Consider the following 19,460-nt stretch of genomic DNA (forward strand, 5'->3'; position numbering starts at 1 on the left):
GTGTGTTTGAACCATATATTTGGCGACATGGCGGGGGAAGTCTCCAGTTTTTAAGGCTGTCAATGATGACAGAGATGACATCACAGGTCCCAGAGTGGTGGGGAAAAAAACAAAAAACCTGGGGCCAAGAGTTTTTTTCCTTATCTGGTAGTCAATCCAGGTAAAACTGGACCTTATATGGTATGAAGGTGTTTATCAGTTGGTAAAAGTTGTAATATGGGCTATGATGGGACCAGTGTTTCTGTCATCCGGTCACATAGTTTGAAAAACTCTCCTGGAAAAACTCCTGGGTTTGGGGAGGATGAAAACCCTGTCAAACTGCGACAACCTGTACTTGTTTCACATCAATTCATATGGATTGTTTTTTTTAAAGCTAGACTAACAGGGAGAGGGTTTTCCTCTGCACAGACAGCCAGCATGATTGGACAATGGCACTCACCAGGCTGAGCTTGCGTCATGCAGGTTTGCATTGTGTAGGCCTGCCCTTCGCAACTGTAGGCCTAATAAAATCATTATCTCAGTCTGTCAGCTATTGTGTTTATTGAGTAATTCAAGTTTACTCTTAACACAAATAACTGGGCTATAAATACTTAATGTTAGTGCTTTGTTTACCCTGGCCAGAGGGACAGAGAGTAGTAATGTGAATGATGTGTTATCAGTGGCGTATTGCAAGGCAACATGCAAGGTCCCCCCCCAAAGTAATAAATACATTGTATATTCATTTATTTTGCCGTTGTGAAAACAGCTAACTGCGGGGGATGTGTGGTTGTCACGCTTGCTAAATAAATCAGCTACCAGAGGAAAGTGGAGAGCGCAAGTTCCTTAAATCGGATTTCTCAAGACATACACAGAGCCTGCAGCAGCACTCCGATGTGAAGGACAGAGAAATTGTGCGTGAGTTGACCAATCATGAGGGAATTTGTTTAAGAAAACAAAAGAAACACACGTTACGCCTTTTTTTTAACACGTTAGCATCAATATTTTTTTATTAAACTAAATCAGAAAAGGTGAGGCGCTGCCCCACCTAAGTGAAAAGTGCTGCGGAAAATGCCAGCTTACCACATGTATTCTGGCAGCACTGAGTATTACCTTGATATTCTGTTAGTCAGACTTAAATGTTCCTTTGGACTGGGGAGTGACTAAGCTTTATCCGAATATATTTATCTGAAAACCATTTTACAACCGCCAGTAAATCAATGGTACACTCCTTTTCTCTGAGATTTCCCTCCACTTTGTAATGAGTCATATTTGGCTTCTAGACTACATGTTTAGATACTTGACTCCACCTCTGTGGAGGGACATGTATAGCCTTCATGTGTATGTAAACTGACCTCACAGAGAGGAGCTGGGGGAGGGAAGGGGGAGGGAGGAGTGTTGGGGCTATCGGTGTCTCTCTGTGTGGGGTGTTCTAGCTGGAGGTGGGGGGATGGCTGCTGAAATGGCTGTGAGATTTGTAGCGTGTCAGCTCGGGGAGCAGCAGAGCAACGAGAGCTGGAGAGCAGCTGCCGCTCCTGATGTGGACAAGTGCACCTCACCGGTGCTGTGTGAACAACCACAGAGCTAACAGTAACGACAGCGCTGCTCCCGCTGTCCGCAGCTCAGCCATGAAGCACTCCCACAGGATGGACTTCAAGCTGATCAGTAAGTGGGCTTTAACTGAAACCGTCTAGAGACAAAATATTCAGTGCTGTAGTCCTATGGAATGTACTATACTGTGAGTGTATGGACTATACTGTGAGTGTGGACTGTACTGTGAGTGTGTGGACTATACTGTGAGTGTATGGAGTATGCTGTGGGTGTATGGACTATACTGTGAGTGTGGACTGTACTGTGAGTGTGTGGGCTATACTGTGAGTGTGTGGACTGTACTGTGTGTGTGGACTATACTGTGACTGTACTGTGAGTGTGGAGTATACTGTGAGAGTGTGGTGTATACTGTGACTGTACTGCGAGTGTGGAGTATACTGTGACTGTACTGTGAGTGTGGAGTATACTGTGAGAGTGTGGAGTATACTGTGAGAGTGTGGAGTATACTGTGAGAGTGTGGAGTATACTGTGACTGTACTGTGAGTGTGGAGTATACTGTGAGAGTGTGGAGTATACTGTGAGAGTGTGGAGTATACTGTGACTGTACTGTGAGTGTGGAGTATACTGTGACTGTACTGTGAGTGTGGAGAATACTGTGACTATACTGTGAGTGTGTGGAGGCTCTTTTCACCCAACAGTAAGCTATCTGCCTGCACCTTAGCAGCCTTCTCAAGTGTGTGTGATTAGATTTCTTCAGTTTCTATAGCTAGCCTACTCCTGTGGGTTGTCACTTGTCTCCACAGAGTTTCTGTCTCCAGAGCTGTCACAGACTGTTGCTACTCCTGTCTCTGTCTGTGGCTAGTTTACCAGGACTGGCTGGTCACAGTATGTCCTGGTTTGTAATGGCATGTTTTATTTTGAGCTCCAAGGACAGACTTCTGTTCCTCTACAGTCTGTTGCAATGTTGTTTTGAACGATGTGGATTTGTTGACATGAAACAGTATTTTTGATGTCATGAACTTGTTGTGTGGTTTGGGCTTTAGAGAGACTCTGGTCAGGTGCCGTGGTTATAGTCTGTATCCGCTGATGTACAAAGGGCTTTCTAAATGCATTTGATTGATTGATACAAGGTTTTGGGGTGTTGTTAGGCCCTTGTCATGAGACCGATATGGGTAAAGTCAATTTATCATAATAAAGAAATGTGTATATAACCGGGATGGTTTAAGATCAAATAAAATAATGATCTCCGACTTGGTGCACCTGTTTGATTCATCCCCTACTGTAGTTGTGATTGTCATCACAGCAGCAGTGAGTAACGTCAGACATGTAAAGGTTCTGTGCTCTGCTCAGGTCAGTATAAATAGCCAGGTGATTCATCATGGCATGGCTCAAGCTACAGTAATTGCAAGCTTCTCTTGATCCGGTTTTGTAATGGTTTACATTCTGTTATTCTCCTTCGTCACGCCAATAAGCATCCTACCGACTTGCTCCTCACACAGGAAATATCACAGAGGGGCAAAGGGAAAGAACTCCCTCGACTCAGGTCTAGGCTTTCTTTCCTGAGGATCTGACCTTTGGCCTTTAAGCACCCTGAATACAGCTCTGAAGTATATTGTTGTACAGACAGGGGCCGTGACACAGGCTGACAGAAAGACGCCGAGTGTGATCACAGAGGACGTCTCCTCAGCAGGATGTACAGTGGGTAGAACAAGTATTTGATACACTGCCGATTTTGCAGGTTTTCCTACTTACAGAGCATGTAGAGGTCTGTAATTTTTTTATCATAGGTACACTTCAACTGTGAGAGACGGAATCTAAAACAAAAATCCAGAAAATCACATTGTATGATTTTTAAGTAATGAATTAGCATTTTATTGCATGACATGAGTATTTGATCACCTACCAATCAGTAAGAATTCTAGCTCTCACATACCTGTTAGTTTTTCTTTAAGAAGCCCTCCTGTTCTCCACTCATTACCTGTATTAACTGCACCTGTTTGAACTCGTTACCTGTATAAAAGACACCTGTCCTCAATCAAACAGACTCCAACCTCTCCACAATGGCCAAGACCAGAGAGCTTTGTAAGGACATCAGGGATAAAATTGTAGACCTGCACAAGGCTGTGATGGGCTACAGGACAATAGGCAAGCAGCTCGGTGAGAAGGCAACAACTGTTGGCGTAATTATTAGAAAATGGAAGACGTTCAAGATGACGGTCAATCACCCTCGGTCTGGGGCTCCATGCAAGATCTCACCTCGTGGGGCATCAATGATCATGAGGAAGGTGAGGGATCAGCCCAGAACTACACGGCAGGACCTGGTCAATGACCTGAAGAGAGCTGGGACCACAGTCTCAAAGAAAACCATTACACACTACGTCGTCATGGATTAAAATCCTGCAGCGCACGCAAGGTCCCCCTGCTCAAGCCAGCGCTTGTCCAGGCCTGTCTGAAGTTTGCCAATGACCATCTGGATGATCCAGAGGAGGAATGGGAGAAGGTCATGTGGTCTGATGAGACTAAAAAAGTGCTTTTTGGTCTAAACTCCATTCGAGTACAACCCCAAGAATACCATCCCAACCGTGAAGCATGGAGGTGGAAACATCATTATTTGGGGATGCTTTTCTGCAAAGGGGACAGGACGACTGCATTGAAGATGGGTTGTGGCTGGGTCTTCCAGCATGACAACGACCCAAAACACACAGCCAGGTCAACTAAGGAGCGGCTCCGTAAGAAGCATCTCAAGGTCCTGGAGTGGCCTAGCCAGTCTCCAGACCTGAACCCAATAGAAAATCTTTGGAGGGAGCTGAAAGTCCGTATTGCTCAGCAACAGCCCCGAAACCTGAAGGATCTGGAGAAGGTCTGTATGGAGGAGTGGGCCAAAATCCCTGCTGCAGTGTGTGTAAACCTGGTCAAGAACTAAAGGAAACGTATGATCTCTGTAATTGCAAACAAAGGTTTCTGTACCAAATAGTAAGTTCTGCTTTTCTGATGTATCAAATACTTATGTCATGCAATAAAATGCTAATTAATTGCTTAAGAATCATCCAATGTGATTTTCTGGATTTTTGTTTTAGATTGCGTCTCTCACAGTTGAATTGTACCTATGTTAAGAATTACAGACCTCTACATGCTTTGTAAGTAGAAAAACCTGCAAAATCAACAGTGTATCAAATACTTGTTCTCCCCACTGTACATTAGGCCAGCCACCTAGGCAGCCTGGGTATTCCCTATATAGAGCACTACTTTTTACCAGAGCCCTATTGGACCTGGCCAAACCTAGTGCACTACTATATAGGAATAAGGAGCCATTTAGGATGCATCCGGGTCCATTCTAAAACAGGATCTTTGCAGACAATCTCCCATGAGCCCTGCATTACCAGGCTTTTATGCAAGGCTTCTGCTGTGCTTTGAGTAGGGCATCGTGCATAAAGATTAGGGAGTGGGAGACACTTAGCCCCGGAGTATTGTACTACATAATCAAATGCAATTTATTTCCACTTCAAAAGGTAGCTCATAAAAAGAGGACATTGAGCAGATGTTGGAGATGGATGATAACAGACGTTGATTTGTTGAAAATATTTCCAGGACCATATGCCGCACAGCTTTTAAAAAAATTAAATGTTCAATATTAGTTTTGAGATATTAACTTGATAAGAAGTCAATGATTTATAGCGTTATAAAACCAAAACAAATGCTGCTCTTGTTTAAGGGAGAGTAGTGTTATTGACTACAAGGATAAAATGGCTAATATGGTCAATGGCAATGTTTGAGCTTCAACTGTTATATGGGGGCCCAATAAAACACCGAGCCCCCTTTATCAAGGTTCTGAAAATAAGAAGAATTAATCAAATGATTGTTTACGTTCTGCTTTTACGCCGTTCTAGAACTTTCTGATTATGTTCTGGCAATAAAGCGGGGCCCTTTATATATTTCAACCCACTTCAGTATCATTTTCAAGGGGCAATCTGCAGTGGCTCCGTCCATTTTTAGACTTTTAAATTCATGATATGTAGCCATTTATTCTTCGAGGATATAGGCCCAAATTATAAATGCCTTATAAGCTTAGTTCAACCATCTTACTCCATGAGAATCCAAAACACAGGCTTATTTTACTAGCCTCAAAACAGGGTTAAAACTGTCATTTTGATCTCATAGATGGTCAGTCCTTTTCATCCATAGCTCTGTCTATGAATTTGAGTAGTTACATTTCTCCATCGCCATCCCTCAGCTGTTTACCCAAACAGTGGCGAGATGGTCCCTTTTTCTTATTGTTGGACTTTTCTTGTTGCATGTATTTTTTTTTTACCACAAGTCCTAGTGCAGCCTGCGGGATGTTGTGTTTAGTTAGACTCCGCTCTAGGCCGCAGCATGATAGATCGCGTCAATCTCACAATGTAAACGGCACACAAATCCACACTCGCACACAACGTTCATTTACCGAGAGCAGTTGAGAGACTGCGCCGGATGCACAAATCGACCAATATAAATGGCCGACTTATTTATTTATTTTCTCGCCGCCAGTTATTGCGGTAGCCATGGCTACCTGGCGCACATATCAAAAGGTTTCCCAGGACATCCAGTGGTGGTGTGGGACGGCTGAGGGCTGACGATGTCCAGAGGGGCATCTAATTCCCTGTATTTATGGTATTTCTGCACCGGTCCCCCGGTCCACCATACCAACAGAGCACACAGCCATTTATCTCTGAGCAGAGACAGGAGAGCTGTGGTGTGTGTTCTCAGGGTGTGTAAACACACTGGAAACAGGGCTAATGGCTCCTGTACGAAAACCCAAACACGCACTTCTGCCACTCGGGTGGAAATGTGGGAGTCACTTAGAAGTTAGTCTGATCTGGGGAGTTTGTTCTCGACGTGTTTTGTATTCTGAAAAGCAGCAAGGGTTCAGCTTTCCTCCCATGTTTAATATTACCTGGGAATTGACGTTGGAAGAGACTTTTTAGGTTACTGTGTACATCTCTCACCCGTCTGTCTCTCTCAGAGCGTCAGCTGTGCAGCAACATGTCGGCGTCCGGCACGGTCCCGTCCAACGTGACGGGCATCAGCAAGGAGCTGGTCGAGCTGCGTCACCTGATCCAGTTCCCCGAGGAGATCGCCAGCATCCTGATGGAGCAGGAGCAGCAGCTGTACCGACGCATCTTACCCCTGGACTACCTCTGCTTCTTCACCAGGGACCTGGGCAGCCCCGACTGCAGCAGGCGCCTGCACCCCAGCCTCAAGGCCTCGCTGTCGGCCCCGGCCATGCCCATACAGACCCAGAGGAACACTGTGGAGGACCTGGTCACGCGGTTCAATGAGGTGAGACTGGTGAAGAGAGGCTGGACTAATGTGACTGCGTTGAGTGGTTAGTAACAATCTTGGTCCTACATATCTGCAGGATGGGGTTGAATTAATTAAGGTCTTGATGATTCATCTATTAGTTGAGTCATGTGTGTTAATGCCGGGCTAGAACAAAAGCCTGCACACATTGTTGCTGTCCGGGACCAGGATTGGAGAGCCCTATGATGTAAGGTTATTAAAGATCTCACTTCATGGTAATGTTAATTGTTAGTTATTATTTTTGTGGAATTGACCACCCACCCGGTGGTGTACTGTGTTTGATGGTCTTATTCTGCCAGTTTGTTTCCCACACCTGCGGTGATTAGTGTCAAATTACACTCCTAAACAGAGCTCTTTGAGCTTCCCTCTACGCTGATTGACTTTGAGAATGAACAATTAAGAGAAACATTACGGCAGCATGGGAATGAGGTCAGTCCCAAGCACACGGAGGAGAGGGGAAATGATGTCATCTTTAAGTTTCATGCCTTAACATAAGCTGGTTTTTATTAAGTGAGAATTGTATTTCCCCAAATGTGCATCCTAACCATTTTTGGGCATATGGCGGAGCTACAATCTAATGAGTGACTCTTCTCAACAGAGACCGAGTCTGACATAACCTCCGCAGCATGGTAGAGATGGACTCACAATGTGTGTGGTTACCTGCTGTGCCCCAGTTCCACGAACCGATCAGAGAAACTGGGCAGGCTGTTAGAGGCGAAATAGCTGTCTGGAGCGGTTAATTCTGACAAACACAAAATGGTCGTGTGGTGAGTTTGTAATAACTCTGTCAACCTTGATTATGTCATCGTTCCATCACGGGGGAAACTGAACCTTGACAAAGAAAACAAGATTGTAGGCACGTTGTATGTTTTTGATCACTGGTCAAATTGTGTTATTGGCATTCTCACCAAAATATTTATTCCTGGAATTATACTTCCATTGTTATTGTGTAGCCTATTTGATTTATACGGTATCATATTGGAATCTGAGTGCCGTGCGGTTTTTAGTCCAGTGGATTTGGGTTGTCATTCTGATGTATCCCCTATGTGTCGGTATCAAAGGGACGCCACATAACAGGCAGAGACCATTTTTGATCACCGCCGACTGATCTCCCACCTTTTTAATATGGACTCATCCAGTGGAGGACGGGAGTCGTGCCGTCTAGAATATCAGCCACTCGGACAGATATGCACCTGCCTCTAATCTACGGCCTACCAGTGCTTTCATGTCCACCGCCGACACTGTTTATAGCGCTGAGGGACATGGCTGTAATGTAACACAGTCTGGATTCAAATAGTTATGTACTGCAGACACTTGGTAGAGGGAGAAGTGGAATGTCATGTTTCTCTCTCGATCACTTCGGTGCCGTCTCTCATTGTCAGTCGTTCCTGGAAACGAGGGAGGAGAAGGCGGATGATATCTATTTGTCTGTGATGGCGCTGTAACTTTTTAGTGTCTGAAGTTTTCTCTCTGGAGGCAAACTGAAGTCTCCCCCTCCCCCTTTACGTCTTACATAACCCGGTAATTGGATCTGTGTTGTGTTGTTTTTTTAAGCCTACTAGCTTCTCTCTGGATGTGCACAGATGTAGGTTCTTCATTTGATTGCTCTTGTGTTGCTGAGAATTTTGCACAGCAGGAAATGCAAAGTTGTTTAGGTTTACGAAGGCTTGTAAAGTCTGTAATTTCCACTTTAAAATGTCATACTTAATTTGCTTTAAGGAAAAATGAATCAACCCCTACAAGATATTTGCATTAATTATAGTTCCCAAACAATTCACATGTCCTGTTGCTGCGAGATTATTTTCCTGCTGTAGCAAACTGGCTCAAATGAAGATCCTACATCTGTAACTGTAGACAGCCGAGCAGAGCGACAAGAGGAATGCTTACAGGGATGACTTTAGAGAGGCAGAGGGTCTGACTGGCCCTGGTTCTGATGACTGGTCCTCCCATAGGAACAGAACAGACCTGACTGCAGTATCAGGAACCTGCCTGTGGAACTGTTTATGTAACCCTCATTGTTTTAGGGGGGGATGGTTAGCCGCAACATGACAGCGGGCAAATATTTGCTCCAACTGTTATGTCCAGTCCAGGGTTTCTGCCTGAACTTGGATAAACCCTTATCGCTACTATTTTGGTTGGATGTATGCAACAAACGAGACCTGATGCAATCAAGAGGTTTCATAACTTGTTGTAGAGCCGACTACCAGCATTGTTTCGTGTTAGGTTAGAGATGTTGACCGCTAAACCTGGGTTGAAATAAGGCCTAATTCCGTTTCATTGAGTTCACCGTAAACGTTGCTGTTGTCGATGCGTTTGTCGATGTAGAACATTGACCTGCACAGTGTGAAACACTCGTCCTTTCATTATAAGGGTGTGTCCAAAATGGCACCATATTCCCTATAGAGTGCCTCCATGTTTGACCAGAGCCCCTATGAAAGCGGTGCACTATATATAGGGGCCCTATGAAAGTAGTGCACTACATGGGGACTAGAGTGCCATTTCAAGCGCAGCCTGGCTGTTTCAGAGCACTGGCAGGTCTTAAAGTAGACGATGTTGTAACTGTGAGAGTTGCTGCCTCTAACAGGTGAGCTCGTGGGTGACCTGGTTGATCCTGACTGCGAGTTCAATGGAGGAGAAGAGAGCGGTGTTCTCCTACCTGGTCCACGTGGCCAAGTGCTGCTGGAACATGGGCAACTACAACGCCGTGATGGAGTTCCTGGCTGGACTACGGTATTTGGTCCTCCAGACGCATTTCTTACACGCCTCACTTTCTTCCAACCGGCTGTAATCCTACAGCACCTGTCAATTTTCATTTTTCAGATTGCACCTAATTAATAATCATTCTGATAAACCTAACGTAAGTAAGAGGTGTGATAGATCGATATGGAATTATTCTCTGCTCCAGGTCTCGTAAAGTACTGAAGATGTGGCAGTTCATGGAGCAGTCGGACATTGAGACCATGCGCAGGCTGAAAGATGCCATGGCGCAGCACGAGTCTTCGTCCGAGTACAAGAAAGTGTTGAACCGTGCCCTTAACATCCCAGGGTGTAAGGTAGTGCCCTTCTGTGGCGTCTTCCTCAAAGAGCTGAGTGACGCGCTGGATGGGGCCGCCAGCATTATCAGCCTGCGCCACTCAACTCACGACTCGCCAGAGGACTCACTAGAGGTAAGGAAGTGGGCCAGGCCCAGGCTTGTAGCGTAGTGGGTGAACAAGGCTAGCTGGACAGACAACACCTGCTATCGCTCTGACGCTCTTAACGCAGCTTTGATGGCTCTTCCTAGATGAGCAGTTTGACCGTGTACACTTTACATCAAGTTGCTATTTTACCTGTGTAGTGCCACCTTTTATTGTTCACGTTACCCTGTTTCTCTTTCTGTGTAGTTTGTGGGGGACTACGGCGGGCAGCAGCACTTCCTGCAGAGGGCGGGGCCAGACGGGCTACACAGCCAGGAGAAGGAGGCCACGGTCAGCAACATCCTGCAGATCATCCGCTCCTGCAACCGCAGTCTGGAGATGGAGGAGGGAGAGGAGGGCCACCACGAAGGCTCCTCCACCTCCTGCAAAAAGACATTCATGGACAGGAACAGGAACCAGTAAGTGACTGGATCAGGAAGAAGTGGTACTCAGGCACAGATCTAGGATCAGTTTTGGGATTGCCAAATCCTAACCTTAACCTGTGGGGGGGACACGAAAAATCCTAAAGTGTCAGGGAGAATCTACAGTCGATCCATTCCTCTCGCCATTATATTGTGATGGCGTTCATGTAGGCGTTCCCTCTACTTGACTACTCCCCTCTAGCATATTCAGTACTTGTTTGATTCAAAGGTTATTTATACGTGGATTTTCTATGAATGTTTCACATTCTAGATCAGAATTACATGGATGATAGATTTAGATTCCACCTGTTTAAACGCCCTTTGATCTGAGAAAGTTGAGAATAACGTCTTCCCCTTTAAATCCTAAATCTTTTCCCCCCAGATGTTTCCGCAGCCGACCTCCACCAAAAGTTATGGTGTGTTTAATGTAGCTCTTATTTGAATGTCAACCCTTTCAGAAGGAATGGTGACCCTGTCTGATAGCGGGAGGCTCCCTTTAATGTCAACTCCTTTCTCTGCTGTTTCTTTGACAGATAAAGCATAGAAACAGAAGGTGGACGGCTTGTATAATGTTCAGTTAGCAGACATTGTCTGCAGACGTTGTCCATGGACCACTTCAGTTCTGCCATTGTTGCAGCTTGTCCTTTAAAAAAAATGTTGTTTTTTTTAAATGTGAGCACAATTGAATGTTCTGTCCAGCAGAGGTGTAGTTGTTATGAAATATCATTGTTTGGCCTTGTGGAACGTGCTGAATGCACAGTAACTGCAAGACAAAGAATATTTTAAGACGGGATATTTTAGAGAACATGCAACAGTAAAGCGTAAATTATAGTTGAGCAATAAGGCACGAGGGGTGTGGTATATCGCCAATATACCACGGCTAAGGGCTGTTTTTATGCAGGACTCAACGAGGAGTGCCTGGATACAGCCCTTAGCCGTGGTATATTGGCCATATAACATAAACCCCCGAGGGGCCTTATTGTTATTATAAACTGGTTACCAATGTAATTAGAGCAGTAAATATAATGTTTTGTCATACCAGTGGTATATGGTCTGATATACCACGGCTGTCAGCCGATCAGCATTCAGGGCTCGAACCACCTGGTTTATAATGTCTGATATACCACAGGTTTCAGCCAATCAGCATCCAGGACCCAAACTACCTGGTTTATGATACTGTATAATCAATGACAAGTGTTACTTGACAGGAAGCAGAGGTTCATGAATCATATTTAATGTCAGGTTATCTGGGGACTGTGAGTATTTATGATGGGAATTCTTTGTTAAGATGGCAGCTTCATTACATTCCAGTTTCCTTTTGGCTTTACAAAGCAAAGTGAATGGCATAAATGATTGTGGTAGAAATCTGAAGAGTTCCCGTTACCTGTACTAGTGTACTATACTGGAAAACAAGAGCCAGTTTTCAGTGCTGTGTAGTTTCCTGACCCTTATGGGAGATCTGTTTGTCCTCAGACTGGGGTTAATGGCTACTTGGTGGAAAAGGCTTCTGATTTATGACACCATTTTGTTTCCGACGGGGCCTCTGGATTCAGTCAATGGTTTTCTGTGGAAGTCCTCTCACAATGTTGATTGTAGGAAAGATAAGGGCAAATGTGACACCTCTCATCCTTTCAGTCCTTCTCTGTTTTACTTGTTTTATCTCAACTATTTGTAGCTCGACACTTCCTGACCTTTTCTCTCTGTTCTTCCTCCCTCCCTCCTTCCTCCTCCTACCGTAGCTCTTTCAGGAGCAGGTCAGATTCCAACCGTGTCTTGTAAGTTATCAGACTGTCGTTCAGAGCTTTCCCACTAACTGACTTTGCTTTATTTGTATGTGTCGAAGTTCCTGTTACAATTGCATGGTGCGTTTTTTGTTTGTTCAGACTGGGCTGCATTCAATGCATTTTGCTATCCTCAAAGTGATTTTCTTTTGGTAGATGACATGGCTGGGTTGTTACACTCGTTGAATAGAACAAGGTGGCGATGAGACAATCATTCCCGCTCTATGTGTCCTAGATCAGAGGCAGAACTATTAATCGATCACAAATATCCACCATTTGGTGTTCTGCTCCTCTTTGACCTCCTTGTTCGCCCGTTAGGTTTGTGGTGGGAGACCTGTCAGACTCTGAGGGCGACCTGTCTGAGCAGGCTAAAGAGGTGGAATTCCAGGGCACCGAGGAGACCCACCGGGCCTTCGGCCACGGCACGGAGCTCATCCCCTGGTACGTGCTCTCCCTCCAGCCTGACGTCCACCAGTTCCTCCTGCAGGGAGCCACCGTCATCCATTACGACCAGGAGAGCCACCTCACCGCTCGCTGCCTCCTCCGCCTGCAGCCCGACAACTGCATCCTGACCTGGGCTAATCCCCAGAGCGGCAGCCCCCCCGCGGAGCCCCCAGGCCTGGGTCAACCTGTAGTGAACAGCCTGTCGGAGGGTCTGCTGGACCTCTCGGTGGTCAAGGCTGTGTTCCTGGGCCACTCCGGGGTGGACTTGCATGCTGTGTGTCTGCAGAACAAGCTGTGTCACACCATGAGGGCTGAGGAGAATGGGCTCAGTCTGCTTTACGGGCTCCATACTACAGACAACAGGCTGCTGCACTTTGTGGCCCCCAAGCACACAGCCCGCATGCTGCATGAGGGTCTGGTGGAGCTGGTCAACGCCATGAGGAAGCTGAAGAAGTTCCCCGATCAGAGACTGCACTGGCTCAGGAGGCAGTACGTCAGCCTCTATCAGGTAAAATACTAATTCATTGAGATTGTGTAGTGGATTATATGGGATGGCAGGTATATTGAATCAGTCTAGAATACACAAGGTAGAATTGATTTGGGAAGTCTAATGTCCTGTTAATCAATACTCAAAAAGGAAACGGTGAGCCTCCTGTAACTTCAGCACAGATGCGAGGAAGGTGATTTTGACTCCTCCTAATGTCAATTAGCCTTGAGTGAGTGATCTCCTCATAGACTGCTGTGTGTTTCGTCTCCCATCTGCAATAGGAGGAGGGCAGGTACGAGGGTCCCACTCTTGCTCAGGCTATAGAACTGTTTGGGGGCCGGCGCTGGAACATGGGCACAGGGGGCACAGAGAAGCCCAGCGCTCAGAAGCACAACTCCATCTCTACCACCAAGAAGAAGAAGAAGGCTCTCACCAGGGTTAGGAGAAATATACCTAAATACAGTGTTAGTTTGAGAAATACAGCGTTCAAATGTGTTTGTCTGGGTTTGTGTAGATCTGGGTCACTGACTGGGTGTTTCATAAACCACACAGGGAGACAGCGGGGACGCTACCGATGACGAGATATTCCAACGGAAAACCAAGAGCTGCAAGGACACCCTGTGCAGGAACAGGCCGGAGCTGTGGGACGGCATGGACCAGGAAGGGCTAGGTAACCTGTCCACTACCCTACACTACACCACCTCTCACAATTCCTCAGTGACACGTAACTGTCTTTACATACCAGTAGTTTATGGTTTACAGGGAGGAATACTTTCAAAAAGGGGAATATCTGGGATTTTAAATGGACCGATTTTGTTTACTTCTGAATGACTCTTGTTCACTGTGTTTGACCATTTTCACATTGCGTGTAACCCTGTACGTTATTGATCCCATAGAGGACGGCTTCCCTGGACCCTTCTCCCTGTCGAGCTGTAAGACCCCGGGTTCCTCCTCCTCCTCCTCTTCCTCCAGTATGGGCAGCTCCAACCCCTCCCGTCCTCTCTCCTCCCCCGTCCTGTCAGGCAGCACCAAGGCCCAGCCAGGGTAAGACATGAAACCTGACCCCAGACCTGTTCTTAGAGGGGAAATATTGTATATAGTTGATAATACATCTGTAAACCTATTATCATATACTGATAGTGTAAGCCTCACACCGAATACTGTTGCCACTTTATTTAAACGTCTTTATCTACGACATAAAAAAAACACAAGAGAATAGATTTTAAATCTAGTGTTTTTAACCATAACAGTAACCAATCCCCTCTCGTCTTGTCCCTGTGTAGTGCGTGGAGCAGCAGGAGCTGGCACGGCCGGGGGAAGGGCTGTTTCAAGGGCTTCCAGAACCTCATGATCTCTGGCAGCACCATGAGTTTCATCGAGTTCGTCGAGCTCTTCAAGTCTTTCAGGTGCGCCGTCCAACTTCCAGCCTCCTCTCTTTGTAGCGCGCAGTAACTGTAGTCTATATACAGTCACTGGTAGTGATTAAATGCACTCTCACTGGCAAAATAGAGAGAATTCTCATAGCACAAGAGCACAGTTATTGCATTCCATTCAAACATTCAGAAGAAGCTTTTACAAATCCAACCAATCTTTCCCAAGGTTGTTTTGTCAAAGACACACTGTGGTTTTCTGAAGTGTCTCTCAGTTGAAAACCAAGACCAAGGCTACACGGCAGCATACCATTGTCCTCCGTCTATGTCCTCCAAGAGTGGCTGAATATTTCCATCAGTTGAATGTGAACGCCCCTGTTCTTGTTTTGATGTGCTGTAGCATTCGGAGCCGTAAAGACCTGAAGGAGCTGTTTGACACCTACGCCGTTCCCTGCAGTCGCTCCGGCACGGAGTCTGTCCCACTCTACACCAACCTGAGGATCGACGACAAGGACACGGGACTGCAGCCTGACCTAGGTCTGTCCCTCGCGTTGTTTTACTGTACTCCTATGTGTTTTTGAGTGGTTTGCATTGGGTACTGTTCAGTCATTGTTTAAAAGTAAATCAAATACATATGTATATTTAAGGTCAGAACGTGTATATATATTTAAATATATACATAAATGAGAGAACTGGATTGGTTTGGGTGGCGATGGTACAAGCTTTCAGTGCTCGGTCTGTCTAATCATGGTGAATAGGGGCTGATGGGAGCTACTTGATTGCAGAAGCACCAAACGCTCTGTGATGATTTCTCTCTAGAGGCTTGTTGGTTCAGAAGGACTCTTAACAGTGTATTCACACTGTGGTGTAGGAGCATTGTACGTTAATGTCGTTAGTGTGTTAGAGAATGACTTCTAATGATGCACTTTTCCTGTCCTCCAGACTTGCTGACCCGTAACGGTTCGGACCTGGGCCTCTTAATCCGAACACGGCAGCAGATGTCGGACAACCAGAAGCAGATCTCGGACGCCATTGCGGCAGCCAGCATCGTGACCAATGGGACAGGCGTGGAGAACGCCTCTTTAGGGGTGCTGGGGCTGGCCATCCCACAGCTCAACGACTTCTTGGTCAACTGCCAGCGGGAACACCTGACCTACGACGAGATCCTCAGCGTCATCCAGGTGCGTCACATGACGTTTTCAGCAAAAAATTGTCCGAATTAAATTTTGGAGTGTAATGTCCCTTTAACTAGGCAGACATATGATATACTGCACAGTAGACATATAGGTAAGGACCGGATGACTGTTAAATATTGTTTAATTGGGTTTCTTTTGTTCATCTCAGAAATTTGAGCCTTGCATAAGCATGCGCCAGATGGGTTGGATGTCCTTCGAAGGTTTTGCCAGGTACATTCATTTCCCAAGAAATATGAAGTTGACCGACTCAAGAAATTCCGTCATAGGAATTCTGAGATGACATTCTTCACCCGTTTAGTTAGTGACCTTTTACCTCTAATCCTCCCCAGGTTTTTAATGGACAAGGACAACTTTGCGTCTAAGAACGAGGAGTCTCAGGTGAACACGGAGGAGCTCCAGTATCCCATGTCTTACTACTACGTAGAGTCCTCTCACAACACGTACCTCACTGGACACCAGCTCAAAGGAGAGTCCTCTGTAGAGCTCTACAGCCAGGTGATGATTGATGCAACCGTATATATTTTCTTCAGGAAATTGACCTTTTTCTAGTTTTGTCTTGTAGGGGATTTCTAAGCATCTGATCATTTTACTTAACGTAACGTGTAAAAGAAAGGCCGGCGCGGGATCCCCACATCCGGTTTTCAGATGAAAAAGAAGCGAGGCTGTTTCCGGTGTGGTTTGCCATAAGCAGGGTCAGAAGTTTTTTCCAGACTACATGAACTGACCAGGGCTCCTGCTGTACTTGAGCTATAAGATTAATTCTGTGTTGGTGTGATCGTCCATCTTATTATTATGGGATGTGGTCGTTTGTGTTGTCTAGGTGCTGCTGCAGGGCTGCAGGAGTGTGGAGCTGGACTGTTGGGATGGAGATGACGGATCACCCATTATCTACCATGGGCACACCCTCACCACCAAGATCCCCTTCAAGGTTAGTCTGTAACCCTGGCACAACCCTGGCACGACCGTGGCACACTGCCACTTTTGACCGTATGTCACTGTTTGGCCTAGATACAGTACAATAATGGCCAACTTCTATTGTAGCTTGATTAATACTGCTGGAATCTCTACGGGTTGTATTCTAGAATAAATGGGACTAGTGTCATGTATGTTATGCCTCATGTATAGTATCCCGTGGTCTTCTAGGATGTGGTGGAGGCGGTCAATCGCACTGCTTTCGTCAACTCAGACATGCCGGTCATCCTGTCCATTGAGAACCACTGCTCTCTACCCCAGCAACGCAAAATGGCTGAAATCTTCAAGGTACCTCCTCCTGGCTCCAATGGACCTGATCTGTAGGGATTCTAGCTGATGTGTCCTGTCTCGAAGAACCTTGTTACTGCATTCCTTCCTTTGGAGATTGCTCGAAGCACTTTGATTTTTAAAAAGCCTTTGATTGTAGCGTGCCTGTGAGGATTCCTGTTTGTTTGTGTTTTGAAGACTGTGTTCGGAGACAAGCTGGTGACCAAATTCCTGTTTGAGAGCGATTTCTCTGATGACCCTCTGCTGCCCTCCCCGCTGCAACTGAAGGGAAAGATCCTCCTCAAGAACAAGAAGCTGAAAGCACACCAGGCTCCCGTCGACATTGTCAAACAGAAGGTGAGATCTTATACAGTGTGAACACGTGCATTATTACACACGCGTCCCTCGCAGGATGACGTCCGGTTTGTCTTAGGTAGTTTGCTTGTTGACATGGGGGGCTACAGGGCTTCCCACCAATCATACTGTGCTCTGTTCCCTCAGGCTCACCAGCTGGCCCACATCCAGGCCCAGGCCGGCAACGGGTCACCGGCTGGCAGCTCACCTGGTAACCACAATGATGATGATGAAGAGGAGGAAGACGAGTACGATGATGACTATGAATCCCTGTCTGATGGTGAGACAGATACTCGCTTTGACTGTATATAAACCCTCAGTAACAATGTACAGTCGTGGCCAAAAGTTTTGAGAATGACACAAATATTAATTTTCACAAAGTCTGCTTCAACAGGAGGGTGGTTCTTCGAATCATTGTTCTTCCTCTGTCAACCATGGTTACCTGCAAGGAAACACGTGCCGTCATCATTGCTTTGCACAAAAAGGTCTTCACAGGCAAGGATATTGCTGCCAGTAAGATTGCACCTAAATCAACCTTTTATCGGATCATCAAGAACTTCAAGGAGTGCGGATCAATTGTTGTGAAGAAGGCTTCAGGGCGCCCAAGGAAGTCCAGCAAGCGCCAGGACCGTCTCCTAAAGTTGATTCAGCTGCGGGATCGTGGCAACACCAGTACAGAGCTTGCTCAGGAATGGCAGCAGGCAGGTGTGTGCATCATGCAAAGCCTTTTAAGGGATTGCCTGGTGTCAAGAAGGGCAGAAAAGAAGCCACTTCTCTCCAGGAGAAACATCAGGGACAGACTTATATTCTGCAAAAGGTACAGGGATTGGACTCCTGAGGACTGGGGTAAAGTAATTTTCTCTGATGAATCTCCTTTCCGATTGTTTGGGGCATCCGGAAAAAGCTTGTCCGGAGAAGACAAGGAGAGCGCTACCATCAGTCCTGTGTCATGCCAACAGTAAAGCATCCTGAGACCATTCATGTGTGGCCTTGCTTCTCAGCCAAGGGGGTGGGCTAATTCACAATTTTGCCTAAGAACACAGCCATGAATAAAGAATGGTACCGATACATCCTCCAAGAGGAACTTCTCCCAACCATCCAGGAACAGTTTGGTGATGAACAATGCCTTTTCCAGCATTATGGAGCACCTTGCCTTAAGGCAAAAGTGATAACTAAGTGGCTCGGGGAACAAAACATTGATATTTTGGGTCCATGGCCAGGAAACTCCCCAGACCCTAATCCCATTGAGAACTTGTGGTCAATCCTCAAGAAAACTCCAAGCATTAACTATGCAAGAATGGGCTGCCATCAGTCAGGATGTGGCCCAGAAGTTAATTGACAGCATGCCAGGGCGGATTGCAGAGGTCTTGAAAAAGAAGGGTCAACACTGCAAATATTGACTCTTTGCATCAACCTCATGTAATTGTCAATAAAAGCCTTTGACACTAATGAAATGCTTGTAATTATACTTCAGAATTCCATAGTAACATCTGACAAATATCTAAAGACACTGAAGCAGCAACTTTGTGGAAATTAATATTTGTGTCATTCTCAACTTTTGGCCACGACCGTACACAGCACATGCATGGACCAGTAATGTACACAGCACATGCATGGAACAGTAATGTACACTGCACATACATGGACCAGTAATGTACACAGCACATGCATGGACCAGTAATGTACACAGCACATGCATGGACCAGTAATGTACACTGCACATACATGGACCAGTAATGTAGGAGTGAGATGTTGTATCTACACTCTTCTTTTTAACATCTTCCTTGATTCTCTCTTTTTAACACAAGTTACCGTAGCTCTACTTGGAGACTTTTCTGTTATTCCTGTACTCTCTCCTCCCCTGTCCCTCTGTCCCTGACGGTTCCTTTGTGCTTCCTTAGCTGACGTTCTTACAGCGTCCACTGCCTCGTATAGCCCTGAAGGTAAACTGAACACCATAACCAGCCGCCCCGCCTTCACAGTACCAGCGCTACTGCATGGCTCCTACTGTAACACTCTGCCTGTGCAGTGAGCTTGGCCTGGGTGCTGTACGCTTTGCATGTCTCCGTCACGCTATCTGGAGTGAATTCAAGGCTTTTAATGTTCCAAGTGTGGGTACTGGGTGGG

At 46.0% G+C, this 19,460-nt stretch overlaps 1 protein-coding gene across 10 annotated transcripts in view; it reads left to right on the forward strand.

Moving 5' to 3' along the window:
• Positions 1-19,460, forward strand: part of LOC118368161 (1-phosphatidylinositol 4,5-bisphosphate phosphodiesterase epsilon-1-like) — a 77,627-nt gene that overhangs the window by 46,961 nt on the left and 11,206 nt on the right. For 6 of the 10 annotated variants that reach the window (XM_035751991.2, XM_035752000.2, XM_035752036.2 and 3 more), the window contains 19 exons: positions 6,527-6,843; positions 9,449-9,594; positions 9,770-10,031; positions 10,248-10,459; positions 12,202-12,237; positions 12,562-13,195; positions 13,456-13,611; positions 13,727-13,844; positions 14,071-14,218; positions 14,458-14,580; positions 14,945-15,081; positions 15,487-15,725; positions 15,889-15,950; positions 16,070-16,235; positions 16,561-16,668; positions 16,884-17,000; positions 17,178-17,336; positions 17,481-17,613; positions 19,235-19,276. In XM_035751991.2, coding sequence (XP_035607884.1) covers positions 6,527-6,843; positions 9,449-9,594; positions 9,770-10,031; positions 10,248-10,459; positions 12,202-12,237; positions 12,562-13,195; positions 13,456-13,611; positions 13,727-13,844; positions 14,071-14,218; positions 14,458-14,580; positions 14,945-15,081; positions 15,487-15,725; positions 15,889-15,950; positions 16,070-16,235; positions 16,561-16,668; positions 16,884-17,000; positions 17,178-17,336; positions 17,481-17,613; positions 19,235-19,276 — 3,315 coding nt within the window. Of the gene's footprint in view, positions 1-1,402; positions 1,642-6,526; positions 6,844-9,448; positions 9,595-9,769; positions 10,032-10,247; positions 10,460-12,201; positions 12,238-12,561; positions 13,196-13,455; positions 13,612-13,726; positions 13,845-14,070; positions 14,219-14,457; positions 14,581-14,944; positions 15,082-15,486; positions 15,726-15,888; positions 15,951-16,069; positions 16,236-16,560; positions 16,669-16,883; positions 17,001-17,177; positions 17,337-17,480; positions 17,614-19,234; positions 19,277-19,460 lie in introns of those variants that run through there. The other 4 variants (XM_035752044.2, XM_035752018.2, XM_035752009.2 and 1 more) reach the window with 4 other exon arrangements.

This window comes from Oncorhynchus keta, chromosome 3, assembly GCF_023373465.1.
Source record: "Oncorhynchus keta strain PuntledgeMale-10-30-2019 chromosome 3, Oket_V2, whole genome shotgun sequence".
Classification (NCBI taxonomy): domain Eukaryota; kingdom Metazoa; phylum Chordata; class Actinopteri; order Salmoniformes; family Salmonidae; genus Oncorhynchus; species Oncorhynchus keta.